The following is a 15,739-nucleotide window of genomic DNA, read 5'->3' on the forward strand; positions in this document are numbered from 1 at the left end:
TAAACTGGATCAGTGCTAGGGTCCTGTACCCAGCTCATTTACAGTTTAGAATGTAGTTTATCTCAGAGCAATCAGTTTATTATAAGAGTGAAAACTGTTTATTTACATTTTTAAGATTTCGTTTTCCATTCAAACCCATTTCCATTTTTCCTCTATGGTTTGTTTTTGTTATTGCTTGTTATAAATCTACGTGAGTGTGACAGAGAGACCTGTCAGGCATGAACCAGGCTGTGAAGACCAGAAAGTATTTGTGAAGAAGGGTAAAAGCACAAATACACAAATCCTTTGCTGTCTGTGATCCATCATGTAGGATGTTTCCAGGAGGAAAAAGCAAATCCAGTGTAGGAAACGTTGTTTGGCTCCGTGTCCCCACACGACTGCAAGGATTTTAAATCTGGTTTGTGTTAAACAACTTCTACAATTTAAACTCAGCATTTCAATTAAAAAATAAACTACCTGTAGCATTTAAAGTAAAAGTACTCGGAACAATTATACACATTCTTCAAATGCTCTTCACAGTAACACTTTCATCTACTGATATCAGATTTCTATTTTAAAAAAACTCCAATACTGAAAACCAAGATCTATGCTACGCTAGATCTTGGTTTTCAGTATTGGAGATCTGCTTTTTTAGTACAAGTGTACTTAAGTAAAGCACTTGAGCAGCGGCAAAATACATGCAGACCCATACACACCAAAAACATTCCTTTTAGGAATGAAGCTAGCTAGCTAACACTGAAGAAACTGCTTGAGCTTCCTACACTACGAGTTTCATTAGTCTGTCTATCCCAGGCTTCACGTTTTAATGGAGCCATCCAACCGTCTTACTGCTCGGCATCAGCTGGGGGGCGTGCTCCTGGACCAAATCATGAAATGAGGTGGGGTGAGGCGGGGCCAGAAGCTAACTGGATTTATTCCTCCTTGCCAAAAAGAAAACAAAACTAATGTTGGTAAACAAATGTTATTTCTGTCAACGATCCTTAAAGTGGACTTTTCTCCCCCTTACGCCGTCCCTGCTACGATGTGCCAAGCTGTCAGCCAACAGTCAAAAACATGAATGAAAAAGCAGCCAAAGAAGAAGTTTAAAGGAGCTTCCTCAAAGCCTGAAAAACAACTGCTCAAGACCACTTTAAAAGTCACCAGGAAGTTGAGCTATAAAAAAAACCTGAGGGATGGCTCAAGAATTTACACACATTAAAAAAAAAACAAAGATGCGCTGTGTGGTGGGTCTTTGTCCGGTTCTTACTGGTTTCTATGGTTCCAGTTGAGATGGGCTGTCTGGGCGGCAAAACAGATGAAGAACGACTGGATGAAAAGGCAAAGAGAGAAGCAAATAAGAAGATTGAGAAGCAGCTGCAGAGGGAACGACAGACGTACAAAGCTACACACAGACTCTTACTGCTTGGTGAGATGCCGCCGTCTCTTTCAATCTATTTTTGTTTGAGCAATTTCAGAATTAACTTTAAAAAGTAGTTCCAAATATGGGGCACAATAAGGCTATGTTAGGCTTTCTGTCACAGTAGCACCGTCATGTCACCAGATTTTGGGTCCTCTGACAAAGCTTATATAATATTTTGAACTTTAGCCAAACATTTAGTTACCCAACAATAAATTATGACAATACTTGACATCTCTAATCAGACTTTAGCTCTTGAGCTCGTCACCCATGAAAGCTATGAGACTCCATGTGTTTACACCAGTAGGTGATATAAGAAGAAAAAAGCAGCCACTCATTTTATCCACTAAAACCTGGCTCAGCTTTCTGAATATTATGTGTGAGGAAGACCATGTTGACTGTAAGGATCGCATCTGTCCATCCATCTCTCTGTAACTGTAGGTGCAGGAGAATCGGGTAAAAGCACCATTGTCAAACAGATGAGGATTCTTCATGTGGACGGCTTTAATGCTGAGTGAGTTTATTAAAGCCATTAGCACATACACATTCGTACACGCATGCATACATCACAGTGTACATAACCAGTAGGTGTTGGCTCATGGAAACCTACGTCATGAAGCTTCTGGCTCAGTCTTTGTGCTGATGTTAATCCCAGGCTAGGTTGAAACTCTGCTGTTATTGAGTGAGCAGTGCGTCTGGGACTTAGGCACTCTGCCCCTCATGTACAGTAGACACTGCACCCTTTTCTATCTGAGAATCAGAAGTTGGACTTCTCATTCCCACTGCTTTACCAATGCACCCGGTGCTAAAAGAATCACATAATCCACAAAGTGCAGAGAGATCAAAGCAGATCCCTCCATCACTTGGATACGCCATGAAGTTCTATGAACAGACTGACAAAAGGCGAGTCTGGCAGAGCCCACCAAGAATGAATAGGATGCAGAACATAGCTAGTAAGGTAAACATACAGTGGGGCAAAAAAGTATTTAGTCAGCCACTGATTGTGCAAGTTCCCCCACTTAAAATGATGACAGAGGTCAGTAATTTGCACCAGAGGTACACTTCAACTGTGAGAGACAGAATGTGAAAAAAAAATCCATGAATCCACATGGTAGGATTTGTAAAGAATTTATTCGTAAATCAGGGTGGAAAATAAGTATTTGGTCAATAACAAAAATACAACTCAATACTTTGTAACATAACCTTTGTTGGCAATAACAGAGGTCAAACGTTTACTATAGGTCTTTACCAGGTTTGCACACACAGTAGCTGGTATTTTGGCCCATTCCTCCATGCAGATCTTCTCGAGAGCAGTGATGTTTTGGGGCTGTCGCCGAGCAACACGGACTTTCAACTCCCGCCACAGATTTTCTATGGGGTTGAGGTCTGGAGACTGGCTAGGCCACTCCAGGACTTTCAAATGATTCTTACGGAGCCACTCCTTTGTTGCCCGGGCGGTGTGTTTTGGATCATTGTCATGTTGGAAGACCCAGCCTCGTTTCATCTTCAAAGTTCTCACTGATGGAAGGAGGTTTTGGCTCAAAATCTCACGATACATGGCCCCATTCATTCTGTCCTTAACACGGATCAGTCGTCCTGTCCCCTTGGCAGAAAAACAGCCCCATAGCATGATGTTTCCACCCCCATGCTTCACAGTAGGTATGGTGTTCTTGGGATGCAACTCAGTATTCTTCTTCCTCCAAACACGACGAGTTGAGTTTATACCAAGAAGTTCTACTTTGGTTTCATCTGACCACATGACATTCTCCCAATCCTCTGCTGTATCATCCATGTGCTCTCTGGCAAACTTCAGACGGGCCTGGACATGCACTGGCTTCAGCAGCGGAACACGTCTGGCACTGCGGGATTTGATTCCCTGCCGTTGTAGTGTGTTACTGATGGTGACCTTTGTTACTTTGGTCCCAGCTCTCTGCAGGTCATTCACCAGGTCCCCCCGTGTGGTTCTGGGATCTTTGCTCACCGTTCTCATGATCATTTTGACCCCACGGGATGAGATCTTGCGTGGAGCCCCAGATCGAGGGAGATTATCAGTGGTCTTGTATGTCTTCCATTTTCTGATGATTGCTCCCACAGTTGATGTTTTCACACCAAGCTGCTTGCCTATTGTAGATTCACTCTTCCCAGTCTGGTGCAGGTCTACAATACTTTTCCTGGTGTCCTTCGAAAGCTCTTTGGTCTTGGCCATGGCGGAGTTTGGAGTCTGACTGTTTGAGACTGTGGACAGGTGTCTTTTATACAGATGATGAGTTCAAACAGGTGCCATTCATACAGGTAACGAGTGGGGGACAGAAAAGCTTCTTACAGAAGACGTTACAGGTCTGTGAGAGCCAGAGATTTTCCTTGTTTGAGGTGACCAAATACTTATTTTCCACCCTGATTTACGAATAAATTCTTTACAAATCCTACCATGTGAATTCATGGATTTTTTTTTTTCACATTCTGTCTCTCACAGTTGAAGTGTACCTCTGGTGCAAATTACTGACCTCTGTCATCATTTTAAGTCGGGGAACTTGCACAATCAGTGGCTGACTAAATACTTTTTTGCCCCACTGTATATGGTACAGGGACTGGATAGTTAACCCTACACTACTGATGCACCCTCAGCAGGACACAGGACACCCTGTTTCCACACCACAAAGCACATGAAGGTTGGCTGTGAAAACTTTCATGCATCCTTAAATATAGTTATGCTTCTGCTAAACCAACACATCTAAAAGAAAAGTTTGAAACTGCACAAAGCAGATCCACTTGCTTTAAAGCATCAGCTGACTGCAGTGCGGTTGGTTAAATACATAACCCTGGCCAATAGGCATGATGTATAGGTCTTAGACAGAACCATGGTTTTCTCCAAACATGCGCATTATAAAAAAACAAATATCTTGACTTTGGTATTGTATAAAAGTGTAAGTGTTCTGGTTTAATACGATGCAGCTTTGCAAACTGTCCATACCTGTTCAGTCTTTGGGGTGAATTTGCTGGGATGTCCATTCCTAGGAAAATTGTCAGTAAGTAAAATGTTATTTATATAGCACGTTTCTAGATAGAAAGATCACAAAGTGCTTCACAAAGTATAAAACAAAAACTGTCAGCTGTCTTCCGCTTGTGAAAAATCCTTAAAAATGTTTATGAATGGCCTCGGTAGATGCTGGAGTCACTATATTTAATCCCTCATTAATGTCAAAGTGTTTATTATTATAATAAGTGTTTTTTGGATCAATATTTCTAATAATGACATCATCACAGGTGGAGACGCCCAGATGTGTCTCTGTTTGTGACTTGAATTGGAATAAAGTTTTATCTTGTGGAGTGTAGCTTGAATGACAAGACGTTGGGTGTAGATGGAGACTGAGGACTAAACAAACTGCAGCTGAACATGTTCAGACTCTTGAGGCATCAGGATGTTTTACCTGAGCCAGTTTTCATGTTGGTCTTTCAGGGAGAAGCAGCAAAAGGTTCAGGACATCAGGAAGAACGTGAAGGACGCCATCGTGGTGAGTGACATGATGGCGAACACAGAACCTCAGTAATTGGTTCAAACATTTGAAAAACAATTTCCAGTTGGAGGTTAATCACAGGTGGTGACGGACAGCTGGAGCAAGTGTGTGTGTGTGTGTGTGTGTGTGTGTGTGTGTGTGTGTTTGTTTTAGACAATTGTGTCAGCTATGACTATTCTGGCTCCGCCCATTCCCCTGGGTAACCCTGGTAACCAGTTCAGAGCGGACTACATCAAGAGCATCGGTCCTCTGTCTGACTTTGAATACACCGAGGTAACACACACACACACACACACACACACACACACAGGTGAGGCTGCTTACCTGTAAAGCTGGCGCAGCGAGCATAAGCAGGCGAGTTTCTTTCAGTCCTGCAGGAAATCAGACACGTCACATGACGGTCGGAGGTCGTGTGGCGTGTGAACGTTTGACTGGCTGGAAGAAAGAAGTTGTTGAAGGTGTTTCTGTTTTAAAGGTTGACGCTGGTGGATTTGAAGTGGGTGACATCACTGGGGTGTGATTGTTGTGTGAATTGTCAAAAGGATTTTCTTCACCACTCTGTGTAAAGATCAGTTTGTGTTTAAGTTTCCAGCCATCACAGAAATATAAATAATCACTGAAAGCGATGAAGTTAATCCAACATCTCCGTATTGTCACCTCGTGACCAATGGTCAGGACTTCCTGCAGGACAGGTGAGACCAAGGTGTGACACATACAGGCAGCTCGGCTGAAGCTGTCTGCAGTCGTCAGCAGCTAAGAGAAGACTTACCTGATTACAGGTGAGCTGCACCTTTAAAGCAGCACCAGGAGACCTGCTTTAAATCTTGTTTGTTTTAATGATGTTAATGACATGATGTAACGGCTTCACCTCAGCCGCACACACACCTGCCTCGGGGAATCACCTGAGGCCTCATTATCCAAACAGTGGAGTCTCTGAAGACTCAGACTCAAAACAAATGTCTTCCTGCGTTGCTTCACTCTCACACGCTTCACGGCGCAGTCACTGCTGTCCAGTCAGCCGACATCGCCCTGCCAACGTGTCAGCCGCCCTAAAAATATTAAACTGTGGAAATCACAGCTCCTCCTCAGTAGATTAGGTGTGGACGCTACTGTAATAACCAGCAACATGAGCTCTGTTCATCCAGCCTTCAGTCAGCACCACATGATTTATAAATGATAAAATCAACTACCTGTGAGTTCATGTTTAACAACATCTGCCCACTGACATACCAGTGTGGCCGGAGGGTTACAGAGCTGTGACATTCTACTGCATAGACAGGAAGCCTGGGTTTGAACGGCAAACACGTGAAAATGAATGAAATAAACTACCTTTGTGTCCCGAACTGGATCAAGGTTTCAGTGTGACGGGATCACTTTAGTGCTGCAGCAGTGAGTTCATGTTAAACCAGGAAAGACTGTCCACTTTACTGTCTGTAGCAGGAAGTGCTGCACTGAAACAGCTGTTAGCTGTGAGGTTGGTGTTTGTGTACGAGGAGTGTGGAGGTGGAGAGCCTGTTTGAGTCCCCAGACCGACGGCTGGAGTCCGACACTCCAGTTTTTCCCTGCAACACCGGGTGTATCGAGCCAATCAGCTGGGCAAAGCAGATGATCAGCTATCAGTGCTACTTTATGCTATAAATGAGTCTCTTAGCCAACACAACCAAACAGTTTACAGCATCACAGGTTATCACACAGCACAAAATATTTCCTACTGAAACACAATCATGCTAACATCCATCAGCATGTCCACAGGGAAAAAAATCTCCATGTTACGGTCTCATCACATTTGACTTTGCTTTTCCTCACTTCTGATATGAAGTCGTCCAGTCAGTCAGACGATGTAAGGGAAAACACATCTCCAAAAAGTGTGCCGTCTCTTCCTCGTTGTCTACGCCCTTTTCCCCCTGCAGATATGCTGATGGATTCACAATCATGCTTCGACAGAAAACGTCAAAGCTAAACTTTTGATCTTTCAGGAGTTCTTTGAGCATGCTCAGAAGCTGTGGGAGGACGACGGTGTGAAGGCGTGCTTTGAGCGTGCCAATGAATATCAGCTGATTGACTGCGCTCAGTAGTAAGACACTCACATTCACATGTTCCAGTCTTTGTGAGGGACTTCATTACACCCAGGGCACTGGCACACCTCAGCACAGATACCGCTTCTGACCCTCACTCATGTTACAACTTGGTTCAAAAGCATAAATGTGGAGACTGAGACCAGAGCTTGAAGAAGCATGGGTTTGACTTTAAATTACAAAAGAAGTTAGCTGTATCATTTGGTAACCCAAAGATTCTCAGGCATCCCATTGGCAGGTGTAGTCAGTTCACAATCAAACATAGGCCCCACCTGAATGCTACTGCACTGTCACTGCAAAGAGAACTGTGTCCTCATAAAGATATACAAACCATCACACACTCTGCAATCTCAGTGGACCAATCACAACACTCCTGTACAGCTTCTCATCATTATCTCATCCTGTGTTTCAGCTTCCTGAATCGGCTGGAATCAGTTCGGAGGCCCGATTACTCACCCACCGACCAGGTAACGAACCAGCCAATCAAACAGCAGCACCCAGCATGACTCACCTATTGCTGACTCGCTGTTCTCCTCCTGCAGGACCTGCTGCGCTGCAGAGTTCTGACTTCAGGGATTTTTGAAACCAGTTTTCAGGTGGACAAAGTCAACTTCCAGTAAGTGGAACGACCAGCAGAACAGTTTCACGGACAGGAAATTAGAATCGGAATCAGAAAGGGTTTTACTAGGGGACTAGTAAAAGCGCTATACAAATACAGGCCATTTACCAGGCCAATGTTGAGCAGGTTTACAACATTAGGAAATTGCTGTGGTACTTAGTGCAAACATACTGTCAGACAACGCTGAAATAAACAAAAATAAAAATAAGTGCTAAGTAGATAGATTTATATACATGAGTGCAGGTGGTGATCAGTGCAAACATGGAATGATGCAGTGAACACAGCGTAGGGTCATATGTTAGTGGTGCCAACAGTCATGTGGTTATTGTTCATGAGTCCAACAGCAGAGGGGAAGAAACTGTTCTCATGGCGAGAGGTTCTGGTGCGAATGGACCGGAGCCTCCTGCCTGAGGGGAGCAGGTCAAACAGACTGTGTCCAGGGTGAGAACGGTCAGCTGTGAGCTGAGCTGTACGCCCCAGTGTCCTGGAGGCGTACAGGTCCTGCAGAGATGGGAGTCTGCAGCCAATCACCTTCTCAGCAGAGCGCACAACACGCTGCAGTCTCTGTTTGTCCCTGATAGTGGCTCCAGCGTACCACACGGTGATGGAGGAGGTGAGGATGGACTCGATGATTGCAGTGTAGAATTGCGTCATCGTCCGTGTTGGCAGGTTGAATTTCTTCAGCTGCCTCAGGAAGTACATCTCTGCTGGGCTTTCTTTATGACGGAGGTGATGGTGGGCTCCCACTTCAGGTCCTGGGTGATGGTGGTACCCAGGAAGTGGAATGAGTCCACAGTGGTGATGGGGGTGTCAGTCAGGATGATTGGGGGGGGGGCTGTGTGCTTCCTGAAGTCCACAATAATCTCCACTGTCTTCTGGGCGTTCAGCACCAGGTTGTTGTGGCTGCACCAGGGCACCAGACGTTCAACCTCCCTCCTGTAGGCAGACTCATCCCCGTCCGAGATGAGTCCAATAACGGTGGTGTCATCTGCAAACTTGATTAGCTTGACAGACTGGTGGGTGGAGGTGCAGCAGTTGGTGTACAGGGAGAAGAGCAGAGGAGAAAGAACACAGCCCTGAGGGGAGCTGGTGCTGATGGTCCGGGAGTCCGAGACGTTCTTTCCCAGCCTCACATGCTGCTTCCTGTCCGTCAGGAAGTCAGTGATCCACCGGCAGATGGGATCAGGCACATTCATCTGGGAAAGCTTGCCTTGGAGATGGTCTGGAAGGATGGTGTTGAAGGCAGAGCTGAAGTCCACAAACAGGATCCTGGCGTAGGTTCCTGGGGAGTCCAGATGCTGCAGGATGAAGTGTAGGGCCATGTTGATGGCGTCATCTACAGACCTGTTGGCTCTGTATGCAAACTGCAGGGGGTCCAGGAGGGGGGCCGTAGGGTCTTGAGGTAGGAGAGAACCAGGCGCTCAAATGACTTCATGACCACAGATGTCAGAGCCACAGGTCTGTAGTCATTTAGTCCAGTGATCCTAGGTTTCTTGGGGACAGGGATTATGGTAGAGGACTTGAAGCAGGCAGACACATGACATGCCTGCAGTGACGAGTTGAAAATGCCAGAAAACACTGAGGCCAGCTCGTTTGCACAGTGTCTGAGGGTGGCAGGAGACACACCGTCTGGGCCAGGAGCTTTCCGAGCATTCAGACTCTTAAACTGCTTCCTCACATCTGTTTGAATATGAAGAGTTGTGGTGGGAGGAGGTGGTGTGAAATCCTCTTTTTTGTGGGGTGAGGAGGGGGGTGTTGTAGGTGAAGTGTTTGAAGGTGGTGATGGCTCTATGGAGGGGGGAGAGGTGGGGGAATGAGTGTCCAAAGTGTCTCTATTGTTGGGGCCGTTGGAGGTGTGAAGGCTGCCTGATAGCTCGTCAAAACGGCAGTAAAAGTCGTTAAGGGTGTTGGCCAAGAGCAAGTCATCGGTGGATGGGGGGTTTTAGGAGTAAACCAGGGTTTGTCATTGTTATAACTCACCCTGGTGCGTGATGGCACAATGCTGACCTCACAGAAGTGGATATAGGAGGTGACAGTGTCCGTAAACTCGTCCAAGCTGTTAGAAGCAGCCTTCATTGTGTCCCAGTCTGTAGACTCCAAACACGTGTGAAGCTCCTCCACAGCCTCGTTGCTCCAGTTTTTTTGGGGTTTTTTTTAGCCCTCACGACAGGTTTGGAGAGCTTCAGCCTCTGTCTGTACGCGGGGATTAGGTGGATCATGACGTGGTCAGAAAGTCCGAGTGAACCACGCGATAGACCCCGCTGATCGTGCTGTAACAGTGGTCCAAGGTCCTCTCCTCTCTGGTCGGGCATTTAATATACTGCTTGTATTTGGGAAGCTCTTGGCTCAGATTGGCTTTGTTTGCTTTGTTACTTACTTAATTACTTCTTGTTCCTAAAGAAAACCATAAGCCCCATCAGAGAACCTGATTGTAGATCACTGATGAATAACCACAATGCACTGCTGACAAGTGTTGGGGAGTAATGGAATAGATGTACCGGTGTTACGTATTAAAATGCAAAATATGAGTAACTGTATTCCATTACAGTTACCCTTTAAAAGGTGGTAATCAGAATACAGTTACTTTGTTGAAATAAATGGATTACACAGCGGTATTTCCCTGTGTCATATATTAGGCTATGGCCTCTCTATTTTTGGTAATTCCACACACAGTGGAAACCCAAACAAAACACGCATTAAGAGGCTCTAATGCCCGTGTCTCAATCTCGCGGCCCATGTCACCTCTACTTGCGGCCCAGATAATGATGTGAAGAAATATTTTTCAATTCAATTTTATTTATATAGCGCCAAATCACAACAGTCGCCTCAAGGCGCTTTATATTGTAAGGTAGAGCCTAAAATAATACAGAGAAAATACAGAGAAAAAACCCAACAATCATATGACCCCCTATGAGCAAGCACTTTGGCGACAGTGGGAAGGAAAAACTCCCTTTTAACAGGAAGAAACCTCCGGCAGAACCAGGATCAGGGAAGGGTGGGGCCATCTGCTGTGATTAGTTGGGGTGAGAGAAGGAAAACAGGATGAAGACAATCTGTGGAAGAGAGACAGAGATTAATAACAAGTATGATTCAGTGCAGAGAGGTCTATTAATACAGTGGGGCAAAAAAGTATTTAGTCAGCCACCGATTGTGCAAGTTCCCCCACTTAAAATGATGACAGAGGTCAGTAATTTGCACCAGAGGTACACTACAACTGTGAGAGACAGAATGTGAAAAAAAAAATCCATGAATTCACATGGTAGGATTTGTAAAGAATTTATTCGTAAATTAGGGTGGAAAATAAGTATTTGGTCACCTCAAACAAGGAAAATCTCTGGCTCTCACAGACCTGTAACGTCTTCTGTAAGAAGCTTTTCTGTCCCCCACTCGTTACCTGTATGAATGGCACCTGTTTGAACTCATCATCTGTATAAAAGACACCTGTCCACAGCCTCAAACAGTCAGACTCCAAACTCCGCCATGGCCAAGACCAAAGAGCTTTCGAAGGACACCAGGAAAAGTATTGTAGACCTGCACCAGACTGGGAAGAGTGAATCTACAATAGGCAAGCAGCTTGGTGTGAAAAAATCAACTGTGGGAGCAATCATCAGAAAATGGAAGACATACAAGACCACTGATAATCTCCCTCGATCTGGGGCTCCACGCAAGATCTCATCCCGTGGGGTCAAAATGATCATGAGAACGGTGAGCAAAGATCCCAGAACCACACGGGGGGACCTGGTGAATGACCTGCAGAGAGCTGGGACCAAAGTAACAAAGGTCACCATCAGTAACACACTACAACGGCAGGGAATCAAATCCCGCAGTGCCAGACGTGTTCCGCTGCTGAAGCCAGTGCATGTCCAGGCCCGTCTGAAGTTTGCCAGAGAGCACATGGATGATACAGCAGAGGATTGGGAGAATGTCATGTGGTCAGATGAAACCAAAGTAGAACTTTTTGGTATAAACTCAACTCGTCGTGTTTGGAGGAAGAAGAATACTGAGTTGCATCCCAAGAACACCATACCTACTGTGAAGCATGGGGGTGGAAACATCATGCTATGGGGCTGTTTTTCTGCCAAGGGGACAGGACGACTGATCCGTGTTAAGGACAGAATGAATGGGGCCATGTATCGTGAGATTTTGAGCCAAAACCTCCTTCCATCAGTGAGAACTTTGAAGATGAAACGAGGCTGGGTCTTCCAACATGACAATGATCCAAAACACACCGCCCGGGCAACAAAGGAGTGGCTCCGTAAGAAGCATTTGAAAGTCCTGGAGTGGCCTAGCCAGTCTCCAGACCTCAACCCCATAGAAAATCTGTGGCAGGAGTTGAAAGTCCGTGTTGCTCGGCGACAGCCCCAAAACATCACTGCTCTCGAGAAGATCTGCATGGAGGAATGGGCCAAAATACCAGCTACTGTGTGTGCAAACCTGGTAAAGACCTATAGTAAACGTTTGACCTCTGTTATTGCCAACAAAGGTTATGTTACAAAGTATTGAGTTGTATTTTTGTTATTGACCAAATACTTATTTTCCACCCTGATTTACGAATAAATTCTTTACAAATCCTACCATGTGGATTCATGGATTTTTTTTCACATTCTGTCTCTCACAGTTGAAGTGTACCTCTGGTGCAAATTACTGACCTGTGTCATCATTTTAGGTGGGGGAACTTGCACAATCGGTGGCTGACTAAATACTTTTTTGCCCCACTGTACATAGTGAGTGAGAAAGGTGACTGGAAAGGAAACACCCAATGCATCATGGGAAGCCCCGGCAGCCTACGTCTATTGCAGCATAACTAAGGGAGGATTCAGGGTCACCTGGTCCAGCCCTAACTATATGCTTTAGCAAAAAGGAAAGTTTTAAGCCTAATCTTAAAAATTTTAAAAATCATTATTCAAAAAAAAATTTTTAATGAGGGGAAATAGGCAGAGCTTTCCAGGCTCTGCTCGACTACTCATCACCTTGACAATAATCGACTGGTAAGACTCGACTGTACACTGTGTTCGTGTTTTCCTCCCAAACAATAAGTTCAGTTGGAGCAGCCTTTCAATGCCTCTCTGTGTCTCTCGCAAAGTCGACCCAGACAACAAAGTAAAGCTAGTTTTCAGCTACAAGCCCAACACGAACCCGACGTATTAGCCAGAGGTCCCTTTACTATGGTTCGGAGCCGCGGACCTGTTTTATATACGTGCCAAACAGTTTTCTATACGAGATTGCTGCAAAAAGTGCAGCCTTACCTAATGTCCACCTACTGTTACTCATTTATATTAAGATTTAAACATCTAGCTGGTGTTGGTATGGAGAGTAACCTTCAGTAATAGTAATAAATCACACAGCAATTGGACATTCATGTACTATTCAAAACACGTTACTCTCATTGAGTAACGTAACAGAATAAAGTACAAACTACATTTTGGGGCATGTAGTCAGTAGTGGAATACATTTTTAAAGTAACCTTCCCATCACTGATGCTGACAGACAGCTCTAACCGTGTTTGTGTGTGTCAGTATGTTTGATGTAGGAGGACAGCGGGACGAACGCAGGAAGTGGATTCAGTGCTTCAACGGTGAGGAAAAAACAGATTCTTTATCGATCGAGCCTGAAAGCAGCAGGGAGTTTGATGTGTGTGTGCACTTGCGTCCAGATGTGACCGCCATCATCTTCGTGGCAGCGAGCAGCAGCTACAACATGGTGATCCGTGAGGACAACTCCACCAATCGGCTGCGAGAATCTCTGGACCTCTTCAGATCCATCTGGACCAACAGGTTCTCTGACTGACTGAAGTTGCCAATTACACTCTGATTGGCTGCCTTAAACAGGGCAGGGATAGCTCAGTAGGTAGAGTGGTGGCCCCATGATCGGGAGGTCGGGGGTTCGATTCCCCTGAACAGCTACCCTGAGGTACCCCTGAGCAAGGTACTGTCCCTACACACTGCTCCCTGGGCGCCCAATGGCTGCCCACTGCTTCACTGAGTGAATGGGTTAAATGCAGAGAGGGATTTTCCCCACGGGGACCAATAAAGTACACTTTCTTCTTCTTCTTTCTTCTAAACACTTCCTACCAACTGAGTACATGTAGTTGACTGTCCTGTTCTCTGATTGGCCGTAGGTTCCTGAAGACTATTTCAGTGATCCTCTTCCTGAACAAACAGGATGTTCTTGCTGAGAAGATTCTGGCTGGAAAGTCGAAGCTGGAGGATTATTTCCCAGAATATAACAACTACCAGCTTCCTGCTGATGGTAAATATCCAAAGAGTGTGGAAAGTTAATATCCTTGTCTCAAAGGTTTGCACTGAATTTCAAACTTGCTGCTCCTTCCTCCTGGAATAGGCTGCAGAATGTGCAGGAGACTTAAGGTTTGACTGAGTTTAAGGCCATTTTAAATGAGCTGAATGCAGTTAATTCAGGATGCAAATGGTTTTTCCTGAATATTATTAGCTTTGTTTCTGGCCTTGGAGCGTTGCTTCTGAAGGCTTATTGTGACTGAAGTCTGTACGTGATTTTTCTCCCCCCCCCCCCCCCCCCCCTTTGTGTGATTGACTGCTGTATGACTTGTGTGTATATATATGTGTAGCTTACGCCTGTAATGCTGTCATTCTTGGTTGAGACTTTTTATTTTTTCCTGGTTGAATAAACACAAATTGAAATCTGTCCCACCAACACGTGAGTGCGCCTCGAGCATGTGAACACACCTCTTGACCATGCACACTTGTTTCAGCTGTTCCAGACACTGATGAAGACCCCAAAGTGATGAGGGCCAAGTTCTTCATCAGAGATGAGTTTCTGGTAAAATCGCTTCCCGCCTTGACATCACGCTATCACACGATGGCGTGTTCAGACTAACATGCGACTCCCGTTTCAGAGGATCAGTACAGCGAGTGGTGACGGCAAACATTACTGCTACCCTCACTTCACCTGTGCTGTTGACACCGAGAACATCCGCCGTGTCTTCAACGACTGCCGTGACATCATCCAGCGGATGCACCTGCGGCAGTATGAACTGCTCTGACTGCTGGGCGCCGCCTGGCCCCGGCCACTCTGAAGAAGCCGATAAGTAATGGAAGCAGATAGCCGATCAATGCTCATAGCGTTTGTGATATTTATTAGTGATTATAGATTAGGACAGACTCTTATTAGCTGTGTGTTCCATGTTCTTTATGTCCTGCAGGGCATTGTGGTCAGAATTATTGGCATGGCAGCAATGTGTCATGTGGGAGGAGGTGGAGTCTGGAAATCTATTTTTACATGTTATTTGTGTTATCTTTGCTCTGATTGGCTGATCCATTTGAATAATTAAACACCTTTGTTTACCTGTGAACTTGGGGTCAAAGGTCAGTCTTTATTCAGAAGCTGTTCAAATGTTTTTATTTGTTATTCAGAGAGCTAAGTGTTTACCTGCAGGTTGCCAGGTGTGTCCTGGCTCTGCTACGCCACGGTAACCTATAGACTCAAGATTCATGTCCACAGCAGATAGAATATAACATGACAGGAAACGACTCTGTTTTCTAATCTGAAGACTCTTTCCAATTAATTTCCAAATTAAAATTCAGGGATCTTTCCCTTTAAAAAAAAAAAAAAAAAACAAAAAAAAAAAACCTCTTCACATTTTAAGAGCTTCACGTTGTTGATTTTGAACACTTTCTCAGAAACACAAGCTGTGACGATGTTTTCACTCTTTGAGAAGCAACAGCACACAGAGAAACTGGGGACTTTGAAGTGAGACCAGATTGTTCAGCTTTCTGCTCCTGAACAACTATAACATATCTTTATGGTTTGATCCAAATGAAACATACAAATAAAATTTTTATTTTTTATTTTTGTTGCTGATCTTCAGATGACAGTGCATCTAAATAAAGGGCACAGAGACACAGAACTACTACTCTGTCATTAAAAGAGTTAGGAGAGAGTAATGTAGCTTACTGCCAACATGTAGATGAAAATGAGCTGATGGTAACTAACCTCAGGCTGGCAGTATTATACCTGCTGGCTTTAATGCCACAAACTAGCCAGGTGAGCAGGTGCAGATGACTCTGCCGGCTTGAGGACTCTGATCACCAGAGCAGGTACGAAGCACTAAAGTGATCTCGTTTATCCTCAGTCTTTACTAAAAATAATAAACTGTGAG

The 15,739-nt window shown here is 44.9% G+C and overlaps 1 protein-coding gene across 1 annotated transcript; it reads left to right on the top strand.

Annotated features, from left to right (window-relative positions):
* Positions 1-1,254: 1,254 nt before the first annotated feature.
* gnal (guanine nucleotide binding protein (G protein), alpha activating activity polypeptide, olfactory type) lies at positions 1,255-14,924 on the top strand. Its single transcript, XM_085468864.1, has 12 exons — positions 1,255-1,405; positions 1,838-1,910; positions 4,854-4,908; positions 5,065-5,184; positions 6,888-6,985; positions 7,399-7,453; positions 7,529-7,602; positions 13,122-13,180; positions 13,259-13,379; positions 13,724-13,854; positions 14,333-14,400; positions 14,477-14,924. The coding sequence occupies exons 1-12, from the start codon at positions 1,255-1,257 to the stop codon at positions 14,621-14,623; spliced, it is 1,152 nt and encodes a 383-aa protein (XP_085324990.1). The 3' UTR covers positions 14,624-14,924.
* Positions 14,925-15,739: the final 815 nt, after the last annotated feature.

The sequence above is a fragment of the Copadichromis virginalis genome, linkage group LG9, assembly GCF_057382275.1.
Source record: "Copadichromis virginalis isolate Kocher_CV1m ecotype Utaka linkage group LG9, C_Virginalis_male_GT1.1, whole genome shotgun sequence".
Lineage (NCBI taxonomy): Eukaryota > Metazoa > Chordata > Actinopteri > Cichliformes > Cichlidae > Copadichromis > Copadichromis virginalis.

Excerpts from the sequence above, each read along its gene's own strand:
- gnal (XM_085468864.1), top strand. The coding sequence starts at position 1,255 with ATGGTTCCAGTTGAGATGGGCTGTCTGGGCGGCAAAACAGATGAAGAA. Across the intron at positions 1,406-1,837 it reads ACACAGACTCTTACTGCTTG|GTGCAGGAGAATCGGGTAAA; the intron begins GTGAGATGCCGC and ends CTGTAACTGTAG. Across the intron at positions 4,909-5,064 it reads ACGTGAAGGACGCCATCGTG|ACAATTGTGTCAGCTATGAC; the intron begins GTGAGTGACATG and ends TGTTTGTTTTAG.